Source organism: Andrographis paniculata, unplaced genomic scaffold (genome assembly GCF_009805555.1).
Source record: "Andrographis paniculata isolate CXL003 unplaced genomic scaffold, ASM980555v1 Contig51END, whole genome shotgun sequence".
Taxonomy (NCBI): domain Eukaryota; kingdom Viridiplantae; phylum Streptophyta; class Magnoliopsida; order Lamiales; family Acanthaceae; genus Andrographis; species Andrographis paniculata.
Window position 1 is genome coordinate 1,791,650 of NW_026137586.1, and position 14,914 is coordinate 1,806,563.

At 26.3% G+C, this 14,914-nt stretch overlaps 1 protein-coding gene across 1 annotated transcript; it reads left to right on the plus strand.

Annotated features, from left to right (window-relative positions):
• Positions 1–11,371: 11,371 nt before the first annotated feature.
• On the plus strand, positions 11,372–14,358 carry LOC127253548 (probable xyloglucan galactosyltransferase GT14). Its single transcript, XM_051278194.1, has 3 exons — positions 11,372–12,529; positions 12,883–13,136; positions 13,902–14,358. The coding sequence occupies exons 1-3, from the start codon at positions 11,372–11,374 to the stop codon at positions 14,356–14,358; spliced, it is 1,869 nt and encodes a 622-aa protein (XP_051134151.1).
• The last annotated feature ends 556 nt before the right edge of the window (positions 14,359–14,914 follow it).

The window sequence follows — 14,914 nt, forward strand, 5'->3', positions numbered from 1 at the left end:
CATAAATTTGCTTGAAATTTGTTTTTCCATTCTCTTCTCTTCTCTACTATTAGTTTTTCCGAAGAATGGATTAATGATTTTAATACTTATAAGCAAGATGAAATCGAAATAAAATGATATAGATATAGTAATTCGTCATAAAAAGTAAAACTAAAAATAATAATAAAATGAGTACAGTAGTGAGTAGAGTTAGACAAAAATTAATGCAACACGAATTCGACGCAAAATAATTGGATTTGGGTAAAAAATTTCAACTCGATTATGTATACGAGTTGACAAGAACTCGACACGATAATAAACGGGTTGGGTTAGGCTTAAGGCTTTCAACTCGAACCCGACATGACAACCCGATTATAATATATTAATATTGATTAATATATTTATTATATATATATAATAATCATAATTTAATAAATTTATCATAAATTAATTTAAACTAAGTTAAATTTTCAATAATTCAATCTAATTTATGTTCAAACCAATAGAAATTAACTTAATTTAATTTGAATAAAAAATCTCAACTTAATTATGTATATGGGTCAACACGAGTCAACCCGAACTCGACACCAATAATAAACGAGTCATGTTAGGATTGAGTATTGCATGCAGCTTTTTTAAGCGCTTTTAGTTTATTTAACGGCTTCTAACCAGTTAAAAAACTAATTTAGGTGTTTGGTAACTTAATTTTTCGAAATAGCTATTGGCCCCAAAAAACTAATTTATGAAAAGCTATATAACCCAGCGTTTTTAAAGAGTTTTTTCAATTTAATTTTATTTATTCTTTATTTGCCCTTAAAATGTTATTATGCATTTCACATACATATAAATATATTTTTTACTGCATTAATTATAAATTATTTTAATATACTATTATTTATTAAATTATAACTTTATTTTTACAAAATTAAATCAATTAGTTTTATATATAATTAATTTTATTTGTAAACTATATATATTTATTAAAATAACATAAAAATAACAACATAAATATTATTAATTTATTTTTATATTAAAAGTAAATAAAATAGAATAAATTATAAATTATAAATATAATAAATTAATCAATAATTAATATAAGAAATATATTACAAAAATTTTATTATTTTATATTTTACATCATTCTTAATTAAAAAAAATCATATTTTTTTAATAAAAAATATTATTTTTCTCACATCTAAAATTAATAAAGAAAATATTTTATAACACATTCATAATTTCAAATAACTAATAATTTTTTTAAAAAAATTTTCAAAACTAAAAAAACACAATTAAAAATTTTAAAAGTTAAAATATAAACGTCTTCAATTGTAATTTTACATATAAGCAGCTAATATCAAACAATTATTTGATCGAACATTTTAATACAAATAACTAATTAAATCAGCTAGTAAAATAAACTAACTGAATTTGGTAACAGCTAATTGCCAAACACACTCAAATCAATTAAGTTGGATTTGACAAAAGATCTTTTGGATATATTTTTTTAATTGACTTATCGATATTTGGTTTATAATTTAATATATATTTTTTAAAATAAAATTATGTGTTTGAGTATTTTAAAATTTATATTTTAATAAAATATATACAATAGTATATTTTATTTTTATAAATAATGAATTTTATTTTTTTAAAAAGGTTATGTTTGATGGGGGTTTTGAAATTTTTTTTTGATTTAGAATATTTTGAATTTTAATTATTTTGGATATTTTGTTACTTACAAATATTATATAATACTAATGTGATTGATTGTATAGAATTAAAATATTAATTTAATTTTAAATAAAAATAAATTAAATTTGATTTTATGAATATATTAATTTAAAAATAATTAAAATATATTATTTTATAAAAATAAAATTTTACATAATTATGAAATAAAAGATATTAAGTTGTTATTAATATAAAATGGTTTAAAACAATACAAAGCATATATAATATATATTTATTATAGTATAGTTTTTATGATAAATATATTATTAGTGGTTTATCCGATGGAAAATATTGGGAGAAGGCAACAAGGAAGTCGAGTTAAGAAAGACCTCTTTTCATCGAATAAAATATGATGGAGAGTGCTTCAGTGTATCTTTATCACTTTTAAAAATAAAATGACTTATATTCTCTTGAAGTGGTACCACAGACATAAAGTTTGAAAAATAGGAAGATGGTAGGATAGTTGACACAAAAGGAAGATAATATCTCAAAAATGTGTAGACTTATGTATATATATTTAAAGTTAGGGTCATGCCTATTTATAACTCTTTATATAAATCAACATATCTAGAATCATGGAACATAAGTCACACTAAGCGAATACAGGTGATCTGAGGCATCGGGGGTTTGAATCTATGACCTCATGGTCACAAGTCCAACTTCCACACCATGAGACCATCCTTTACGGGACTCAATTTGGTATTTTTGTTTGTATTTCCTTTGGTGTAGCTGGGTAAAGAAGAATAAAAAATTAATAATAATAATAAATGTCCCTCATCGAAATATATCCCGATAGCTCCTCCATAACTTTGCTTGAAATTTGTGGGTCTATTTCCATTCTCTTCTCATTAAGGATGTTGCTGTAAGAGATTGTCAAATTGTGTGAGTTGGACTGTGACATACAATATTATATACATAAATATATATATAATGTACTCTGTCAACACATATACTGTTAATTTTTCATATATTATATGTTAAGTATGATTATATTATATACAATTAGATATTTTTATTTAATATTTTATATATTATTTGCATTTAGATATTATATTGTATATCTTTTTACAACATGTCGCGGTCTAACTCACACAATTTGACAATCCCTTACAGTAGCATCTTTAATGCAATGTTTTTGTTCATGCAATGTTTTTTATATATATAATGTGCTCTGTTAACACATATACTGTTAATTTTTCATATATTATATGTTAAGTGTGACTATATTATATACAATTACATATTTTTATTTAATATTTTATATATTGTTTTTATTTTTACAATATGTCACAATCTAACTCACATAACTTAACAATCTCTTACAACAGCATCCTTAATATAATGTTTTTGTTAATAGAATATTTTATATATATATAATGTGCTCTGTCAACATATATATAGTAAAGTTTTTATATATTATATTTTAAGTGTGACTATATTATATACAGTTAGATATTTTTATTTAACATTTTATATATTGTTAAATTTAGACAATATATTGTTTATCTTTTTACAATATGTCACGGTCTAACTCATACAAATTCACAATCTCTTACAACAGCATCCTTAATGCAATGTTTTTGTTCATACAGTGTTTTATACATATATAATGTGCTCTGTCAACACATATATTTTTAATTTTCTATATATGCTATGTTAAGTGTTATTATATTATATACAGTTAGATATTTTTATTTAATATTTTATATATTATTTTTATTTTTACAACATGTCACAGTCTAACTCACACAACCTAATAATCCTTTACAACAGCATCCTTAATGCAATGTTTTTATTCATACAATATTATATATATATATAATGTGCTCTGTCAACACATATATTGTTAATTTTTCATATATTATATGTTAAGTTTGAGTATATTATATACATTTAGATATTTTTATTTAACATTTTACATAATGTTTGTATTTAGACAATATATTGTTTATCTTTTTACAACATGTCACAGTCTAACTCACACAACTTGACAATCCTTTACAGCAGCATCATTAATGAAATGTTTTTGTTTATACAATGTTTTATACATATATAGTGTTTTGTCAACACATATACTGTTAATTTTCTATATATTATATGTTAAGTGTGACTATATTATATACAATTAGATATTTTCATTTAATATTTTATATATTGTTTTTATTTTTCAACATATCACAGTCTTACTCACACAACATAACAATCCCTTACAGCATTCTTAATATAATGTTTTTGTTAATACAATATTTTATATATATGTATATAATGTGCTCTTTCAGCACCTGTATTATTAATTTTTCATGTACTTTATGTTATCTGTGATTATATTATATACAGTTGGATATTTTTATTGAACATTTTATATTTTGTTTAACTTTGTACAATATGTCAAAGTCTAATTCACACAACTTCATAATCCATTAGAGCAGCATCCTTAATACAATATTTTTGTTCATACAATGTTTTATAAATATATAATGTGTTCTGTCAATACATATATTGTTAATTTTTCATATATTATATGTTAAGTGTGACTATATTATATACAGTTAGGTATTTTTATATAACATTTTATATATATTTTGCATTTAGACAATATATTGTTTATCTTTTTACAATATGACACAGTTTACCTCACACAGTTTGACAGTCTACCTCAATACATATACTGTTAATTTTTTATATATTATATGTTAAGTGTGACCAGTGGCGGAACTAGGATCAAGTTAAAGGGTGGACTATTTTTTTAAACTGACAAAATACTTTCCCGGTCTCGAAACAATAAGGACATTTGAGTTCGGCTCAAAATTTAAGAAATAATAATATTATGTTTAAAAGGAAGAGAAAATAGATACTAAAAAAACTAAAATATCATTAATAGTGTATTTGTGTATAAAGTAATGACATTTATATAAAAATAATAAAAAATATATACATAATTTTATGATGATACGATTATTTATGAAAATGAAATTATTATTTTGAGACGAAAAAAATAAAAAAATAAATTATTATTTTAAGATGAAAGAAATATATTTTATATATCTATTTATTGTCCAGCTAATTTTATCTTTCTAATTATTATATTTTAAAAATATTACAAAATAACAATTACAATAGTATTATTTACTATATATTGTAAAAATTCATTTTTGGATTTTTATGAAATAAAAAATAGTAATACATATTTAGTAGAAAAAAATCTATAATTAAAATTATTATTAGTATTATTATTTATTCCAATCATTTTTTCTATGCTTATATATATATATATTTAAAAATACATAAAAATAAGTAAATAAATTTAAGGAGGGTGGGGTAGGGATAGATCCGCCCTGAGCGTGACTATATTATATACAGTTAAATATTTTTATTTAATAGTTTATATATATTTTAAAATAAAAATATTTGTTTAAGTATTTTAAAATTTATATTTTAATAAAATATATACCATATATATTTTATTTTTATAAATAATAAATTTTATTAAAAGAACAAAGGTTCTTTTAGACAAGAGTTTTGAAATTTTTTTGATTTAAAATATTTTTTATTTGAATTATTTTAGATATTTTGTTTATTACAAATATTATATAATAAATATTGTGATTGATTGTATAGAATTAAAATATTAATTTAATTTTAAATAATTAATTAATTTAATTTAATTTAATGAATATATTAATTTAAAAATAATTAAAATGTATTATTTTATAAAAATAAAATTTTATATAATTATGAAATAAAAGATATTAAGTTGTTATTAATATAAAATGCTTTAAAACAATACAAAGCATATATAATATATATTTATTATAGTATAGTTTTTATGATAAATATATTATTAGTGGTTTATCTTATGGAAAATATTGGGAGAAGGCAACAAGGAAATCGAGTCAAGAAACACCTCTTTTCACCGAATAAAATATAGTGGAGAGTGCTTTAGTGTATCCTTATCACTTTTAAAAATAAAATGACTTATATCCTCTTGAAGTGGTACCACAGACATAAAGTTTGAAAAATAGGAAGATGGTAGGATAGTTGACACAAAAGGAAGATAATATCTCAAAAATGTGTAGACTTATGTATATATATTTAAAGTTAGAGTCATGCCTATTTATAACTTTTTATATAAATCACCATATGTAGAATCATAGAATATAATATTTTAAGGTCAGTCACACTAGGCGAATATGTGTGGCAAGTGACCTGAGGTATCGGGGGTTTGAATCCATGACTTCATGGTCACAAGTCCAACTTCCACACCATCAGACCATCCTTTACGGGACTCAATTTGATATTTTTGTTTGTATTTCCTTTGGTGTAGCTGGGTAAAGAAGAATAAAAAATTAATAATAATAATAAATGTCCCTTATCAAAATATATCCCGATGGCTCCTCCATAACTTTGCTTGAAATTTGTGGGTCTATTTCCATTCTCTTCTCATTAAGGATGCTGCTGTAAGATATTGTCAAATTGTATGAGTTGGACTGTGACATACAATATTATATACATAAATATATATAATGTACTTTGTCAACACATATACTGTTAATTTTTCATATATTATATATTAAGTGTGACTATATTATATACAATTAGATATTTTTATTTAATATTTTATATATTGTTTTAATTTAGACAATATATTGTTTATCTTTTTATAATATGTCACGGTCTAACTAACACAATTTGACAATCCCTTACAGTAGCATCCTTAATGCAATGTTTTTTTTTTTTTTTAATATAATGTGCTCTGTCAACACATATATTATTAATTTTCCATATATTATATATTAAGGGTAACTATATTATATACAGTTAGATATTTTTATTTAATATTTTATATATTGTTTTTATTTTTACAATATATCACAATCTAACTCACATAATTTAACAATCTTTTACAACAGTATCCTTAATATAATGGTTTTTTTAATAGAATATTTTATATATATATAATGTGTTCTGTCAACACATATATTTTTAATTTTCTATATATTATATGTTAAGTATGACTATATTATATACAGTTAGATATTTTTATTTAATATTTTATATATTATTTTTATTTTTACAACATGTCACAGTCTAACTCACACAACCTAACAATCCCTTACAACAGCATCCTTAATGCAATGTTTTTATTCATATAATATTATATATATATAATGTGCTCTGTCAACACATATATTGTTAATTTTTCATATATTATATGTTAAGTTTGACTATATTATATACACTTAGTTAGTTATTTTTATTTAACATTTTACATAATGTTTTATCTTTTTACAACATGTCACAGTCTAACTCACACAACTTGACAATCCTTTACAACAGCATCATTAATGCAATGTTTTTTTCATACAATGTTATATATATATATAATGTGTTTTGTCAACACATATATTGTTAATTTTCCATATATTATATATTAAATATGACTATATTATATATACAATTAGATATTTTTATTTAACATTTTATATATTATTTTTACTTTTCTACGTGGTCTTACTCAAACAACATAACAATCCCTTACAACAACATTATTAATGTAATATTTTTGTTAATACAATATTATATATATATATATAATGTGCTCTGTCAACACATATATTGTTAATTTTTCATGTACTTTATGTTATATGTGATTATATTATACAGTTAGATATTTTTATTTGACATTTTATATATTGTTTGCATTTCGACAATATATTGTTTATTTTTTTAAAGCATGTCACAGTCTAACTCACAAACTTAATAATCCATTACAACAGCATCCTTAATACAATATTTTTGTTCATATAATGTTATATATATATATAATATGCTCTGTCAACACATATATTGTTAATTTTTCATATATTATATGTTAAGTGTGACTATATTATATACAGTTAGTTATTTTTATTTAACATTATATATATATTTTGCATTTAGACAATATATTGTTTTATCTTTTTACAAATGTTACAGTCTACCTCATACAATTTGACAACCCCTTACAACAACATTCTTAATGCAATATTTTTGTTCATACAATATTTTATATATATATATATAATGTCCTCTGTCAATACATATACTGTTAATTTTTCATATATTATATGTTAATTGTGACTATATTATATACAGTTAGATATTTTTATTTAACAGTCTATATATATTTTTTAAAATAAAATTATATGTTTAAATATTTTAAAATTTATATTTTAATAGAATATATACAATATATATTTTATTTTTATAAATAATAAATTTTATTAAAAAAAAAAAGTTCTGTTAGACAGGGGTTTTGAAATTTTTTTGATTTGGAATATTTTCTATTTGAATTATTTTAGATATTTTGTTTATTACAAATATTATATTATAAATATTGTGATTGATTATATAGAATTAAAATATTAATTTAATTTTAAATAAAAAATAAATTAAATTTGATTTAATGAATATATTAATTTAAAAATAATAAAAATGTATTATTTTATAAAAATAAATTTTTACATTATTATGAAATAAAAGATATTAAGTTGTTATTAATATAAACTGTTTTAAAACAATACAGAGTATATATAATATATATTTTTTATTGTATAGTTTTTATGATAAATATATTATTAGCGGTGTACCTGATGGAAAATATTGGGCGAATGCAACAAGGAAGTCGAGTCGAGAAATACCTCTTTTCACCGAATAAAATATGGTTGGAAGTGATTCAATATATCCTTATCACTTTTAAAATTAAAATGACTTATATCCTCTTGAAGTGGTACCACAAACAAAAAGTTTTAAAAATTAGGGAGATGGTAGGATAGTTAATACAAAAGAAAGATAATATCTCAAGAATGTGTAGACTTATGTATATATATTTAGAGTTAGGGTCACCATATCTAGAATCATATAACATAATATTTTAAGGTCAGTCACACTAGGTAAACTATGTGTGGCAGGTGACCTGAGGCATTGAGGGTTTGAATCCATGACCTCATGATCACAAGTCCAACTCTCACACTATCAGACCATCATTTACGGGACTCAATTTGATATTTTTTTTTTATATTTCCTTTATGTAGCTGGGTAAAGAAGAATAAAAAATTAATAATAATAATAAATACCCCTTATCGAAATATAACGAGATGGCTCCTCCATAACTTTGCTTGAAATTTGTGGGTCTATTTCCATTCTCTTTTCATTAAGGATGTTGCTGTAAGAAATTGTTAAATTGTGTGAGTTGGACTGTGACATGTCGTAAAAAGATAAACAATGTATTGTCTAAATGCAAACAATATATAAAATATTAAATAAAAATATTAAACTATATATAATATAGTCACACTTAACATATAATATATAAAAAATTAACAATATATGTATTGACAGAGCACATTATATATATATATAAAACATTGTATAAATAAAAACATTGCATTAAGGATGCTGCTGTAAGGGGTTGTCAAGTTGTATGAGTTAGACTGGAAAATGCTATAAAAAGATAAACAATATATTGTCTAAATACAAACAATATATAAAATCTTAAATAAAAATATCTAATTGTATATAATATAGTCACATTTAATATATAATATATTAAAAATTAAGAATATATGTGTTGACAGAGCACATTATATATATATGTATATAATATTGTATGAACAAAAGAATTGCATTGAGGATACTGTTGTAAGGGATTGTTAAGTTGTGTGAGTTAGACTGTGACATGTTGTAAAAAGATAAACAATATATTGTCTAAATGCAAAAATATATAAAATGTTAATAAAGAAATCTAACTGTATATAATATAATCACACTTAACATATAATATATGGAAAATTAACAATATATGTGTTGACAGAACACATTTTATATATATATAATATTGTATTAATGTATAAATATTTTTGTTCATATAATGTTTTATATATATAATGTGCTGTGTCAACACATATACTGTTAATTTTCCATATATTATATATTAAGTGTGACTATATTATATATGGTTAGATATTTTTATTTAATATTTTATATATTGTTTATCTTTTTACAACATGTCACAGTGTAACTCACACAACTTAACAATCCCTTACAACAACATTTTAATGTAAAGTTTTTGTGAATATAATATTTTATAAATATATATATTTTACTCTGTCAACACATATATTATTAATTTTTCATTTACTCTATGTTAAGTGTGACTATATTATATACAGTTAGATATTTTTATTTAACATATTATATATTGTTTGCATTTAGACAATATATTGTTTATCTTTTTAAAGCATGTCACATTCTAACTCACATAACTGTACAATCTCTTATAATATAATCCTTAATGCAATGTTTTTGTCCAAAAAATGTTTTATATATATATAATGTGCTCTGTCAACACATATACTGTTAATTTTTCATATATTATATATTAAGTGTGACTATATAATATACAGTTAGATATTTTTATTTAACATTTATATATTGTTTGGATTTAGACAATATATTATTTGTCTTTTTACAACATGTCACAGTCTAACTCATAGAATTTGAAAATCGCTTACAACAGCATCCTTAACGTAATGTTTTTGTTCATACAATGTTTATATATATAATGTGCTCTGTCAATACATATATTGTTAATTTTTTCATATATTATATGTTAAGTGTGACCTTATTATATACAGTTAAATATTTTTATTTAACATTTTATATATTGTTTGCAATTAGACAATATATTGTTTATCTTTTTACAACATGTCACAATTTAACCACACAAGTTAACAATCCCTAACAGCCCAATATTTAATGCAATATTTTTGTTCATACAATGTTATATATATAATGTGCTATGTCAATACATATATTGTTAATTTTCATATATTATATGTTAAGTGTGACTATATTATATATAGTTAGATATTTTTATTTACTATTTTATATATTGATTTCATTTAGACAATATATTGTTTATTTTTTTATAACATAACAAAGTATAACTCACACAACTTAACATAATCCCTTACAGCGGCATCTTTAATGCAATGTTTTTGTTTATATAATATTTTATATATATATAATGTGTTATGTCAACACATATATTGTTAATTTTTTATATATTATATTTACGTGTGACTATAGTATATACAATTAGATATTTTTATTTAATATTTTATATATTGTTTATATTTAGAGAATATATTGTTTATTGTTTTACAACATTTCACCATTTTACAGATTTTTTTTCTTTTTAAATATATCAAATGATTAGAAGTAATACTTCAACAACAACAACAAAATTCTGATGTGGCTAAAATCATCCCCAACTAATAAATCTGTTTCACTGCTGCTATTTTTAGCACAATAAACGAAATCCTAATTAAGGTCATTTCATTTAATTTAGTTTAAATTTTGTCCATATTAATTATACCATACATACATATATATATATAATCCTCTCGTAACTGATTGCCTGAATAAGTGAATTCAGACCTGCGCTGATTATCTGCCATTCATATTGAACCGTTCGTCCATCCTCATTTAATAATTTCTTCTTTTCATCCCAATCTATTATTATTACATTTATTCTTACTTTCAATAGTAAATCTCTCGATCAAAATCATGTTGCAAGAATATCTCACTTGATCATATATATATATATATATATATAATTATGGACAAGCTCCAAAACAGGCTTTGGATCGTCTTCTTCTTCCTCTTCATTTTCTGGTACTTTTTGCTCTACAGTTTCGATTTCATTTCTTTTCCCGCCTTCTCCGTCGTCTCCCGCAGTCAAAACGCCGAGGATGACGATTCCGGCGACAGTTCCCCGTCAGTAATTTCCGGCCGGTCGGATTCCAAATTCACAGAGTCCGACGGCGACGACGACAAAAGCCACGGATACACTTCCTTCTCCGATTATCCCGAAGATCCAGCCATCGATCACAATCCAAACGCATCTCAGCCGTCCAATGTCGCCGAAGCTTTGCCGGAAAACGATCCGATGCCCGACATCGAAAGCCTGGAGAAGGAATTGGAAGCCGAGCAGCTACGGCACCTTAAACCGTCGAATGATCCGCTGATCCCAGCCGTCGATCGACAAAATCCATCTGACGGTGGAGATGTCGCGGCGACAAGAAGCACGATCCCCGTCGCCGTCGATAGCGGCGAAAAGGAGAAGGAGCCGGAGCCAGAGCTCAAAGCCGACCGACGACGCGGCCGGAAGCCGTGCGCCGGCCGATGGATATACATCCAAAAAATCTCGACGAAATTCAACGACGATTACGTCAAACAATGCAAGGAGATGAACCAATGGCACGACATGTGTCCTTATTTCGAGAACTCTGGCCTCGGGCCGAGGCTCGGGAATCCGCAACGGCTATTCACGACGGCCGGGTGGTACGACACGCACCAATTCTCGCTCGAGGTGATATTCCACAACGCGATGAGGGAGTACGAATGCCTTACCGATGATCCGTCGCAAGCGGCGGCGATTTTCGTGCCGTACTACCCGGGGCTCGACGTGGCGCGCCACTTGTGGGGCGGCCACACCAATGCCGTCAAGGATGCCGATGCCGTCGAGCTTTTTCGGTGGCTACAGGCAAGCCCTGAGTGGCAGGCAATGAATGGGCGAGATCATTTTATGGTGTCCGGCCGGATTGCGTGGGACACGCGTCGGGAGAGCGACGACGCCGATGCGTGGGGGAGCAAGCTAATGCTACTACCCGAGTCGCGGAATATAACGTTTTTGACGATCGAGTCGAGCCCGTGGGATAAGAATGACTTTGCTATACCTTACCCGACCTATTTCCATCCCTCGAACGATGATCAGGTTTCACTTTGTTAAGATGGTATAGTAAAAAAATGAGAAAACGGCAAAAAATATCTCTCATATATATATTTCATTATCGCATTTGTTTAGTATTTATTTCTCTGGCAAAATATATCTTATATGTTTACAAAAGTCATTATTTTTGTCTTTTGGCTGCGCGTGACGTTTATATCACACATGTGATCGCGCCAAAGGATAGAAATAGTGTGGATATACTTTACCAGCAAGATAAATACAGGATGAAAGTAAAAATGTGGTATACATGCGCCATATTTTTTCAATTTTCTCGTAAAAAAAAAATAAAAAAGTAAAAATTGTAAACTACAAGATATAAAGCCATCTATTTCTTGTAGGTGTACACTTGGCAACGGAGGATGAGGCGGCGGCGGAGGAAAACTTTGTTTTGCTTCGCCGGTGCGCCACGCCCGAATATGGAGAACTCGATTCGGGGCGAGATTATGCAGCAATGCGTAGGAGCCACTCGGCGACGATGCCAAATGTTGGAGTGTAAGGATGAGAAGAAGAATTGCCTCAAGCCGTCCTACGTGATGAGGATGTTCGAGAGCTCGATTTTTTGTTTACAACCTCCCGGCGATTCCTTCACCCGGTAAAAAACTACGACACATCACTAATTACATAAATATAGTCTACCAACACGCCCTCGCATACCTTTTTGTTGATGGTTTCACCTAAAAATTTAAGCTGATAAAAAAATATCATTAATTATATAGAAAAAACTGTGATTTTACTAAATTGCGCTAAATCTCCTACAACAAAAACTGTCTGAAGCTCCCTTATAGTTCATCAACTCTGCGTTTAGCCCTTTGGTCGTCTTAGTGTTTCTATATGCATAAATTCTACATCTACCCCCTTCGGTCGTCCTTAATGTTAGATTTACACACGTCCAACTGTCTGAAGTTCCTTAGTAGTTCATCAACTCTGCGTTTAGCCCTTTGGTCGTCTTAGTGTTTCTACACGCATAAATTCTACATTTAATTCTTTCGGTCGTCCTTAATGTTTGATCTATACACGTCCAAACTGCCAATGAGATTCATAATCTTTATTTCTAAACTCATAAAATTACAAATATATTTATTTCTCTTACATTTAGCCTAAAGGAACAATAAAAAAATTCGTAATTTCAAGAGTTTAGAAATATGGATTTTGAAACCCATTCGCAGTTTGGGAGCGTGTTTGTTTAGGAGCGAGCATATAGATCAAACACGATGAGATTAAACGCAAAATTTATGAAACCATGAGGAATTTGACGCAATTTTAGAAGAATAAGAGATTTGACGCAATTTTGTGCAGTTTTGCCTAATGATATATATGGTCTTCCAACGCTAACATATAATTTCACGAAAATCACTAGGCGATCAACCTTCGATGCAATAATATCCGGTTGCATCCCCGTCTTTTTCACGCCGGGCTCGGCGTACGTGCAATACTTATGGCACCTACCCAAGGACTTCACCTCATACTCGGTGCTAATACCCGAGCAAGACGTCAAGAACAAGAGGGTGAGCATCGAGCGCGTGCTCTCCCGGATCCCAAAAGCCAAAGTCGCGGCAATGAGGGCAGAGGTGATCAAGCTCATACCGAACGTAATCTACGCGGATCCGAGGTCGAGATTGGATCGCGTCGAGGATGCATTCGACTTGGCCGTTCAAGGTGTCGTTAAGCGCGTCGACGGGTTGAGGAAAGAAATGAACGAGCGACGGCAAGACGACGAAAACTTCGACCCGGAGGAGAGTTGGAAGTATTACACATTTGGAACAACAAAACCTCATGAATGGGACCATTTCTTCAATCGATCACAAATGGTTTGAAGCTCTTTTTTTGGGGATTTTAAGGTGAGCTCGATCATCCATGGAGGTCTTTGTTGTTCGATTGTTGTGTGAAGACAAGGAAATCATGAAGGTTTCACTAAAGTTTTTTTTTTTTTTGGGTGATTTCCTTTGCACATATCCATCATCCCATTGTGTGTATATTAGTGTGTTGATGAAGTTATACTTGTAAAGTTTATTGTGTAATTGATTAGTTGTAAGTGGTGTAGTTTAACCAATTCATGAATGACAAGATTAATTGATTTGTGTTTAATATAAAATTGATTTTTTTTTTTTTAATTGGAGAAGCTCGTACATATTTATTGTGAAATAAGTAAAAAAATTATTAAATAATCTTTTTTTAAAAAATGTATTCATATTTCTATTTTGATACATTTCAAAAAATTGTTAATTTCTATTTTATTTTGTTCCAAAATAAATATTATTTTCTTTTTTAATAATTGTATTTTTTATTTAATATTAAAAAATTTAACAACTCACAAATTATTATATAAATGTGATTATTTTTATTTTTATTTTTATTCTTTACTAATAAGGA

Coding starts and splice junctions, on each gene's coding strand:
- LOC127253548 (XM_051278194.1), top strand. CDS start 11,372: ATGGACAAGCTCCAAAACAGGCTTTGGATCGTCTTCTTCTTCCTCTTC. Junction 12,530..12,882: donor ATCCCTCGAACGATGATCAG/GTTTCACTTTGT, acceptor TATTTCTTGTAG/GTGTACACTTGGCAACGGAG. Junction 13,137..13,901: donor CCCGGCGATTCCTTCACCCG/GTAAAAAACTAC, acceptor GAAAATCACTAG/GCGATCAACCTTCGATGCAA.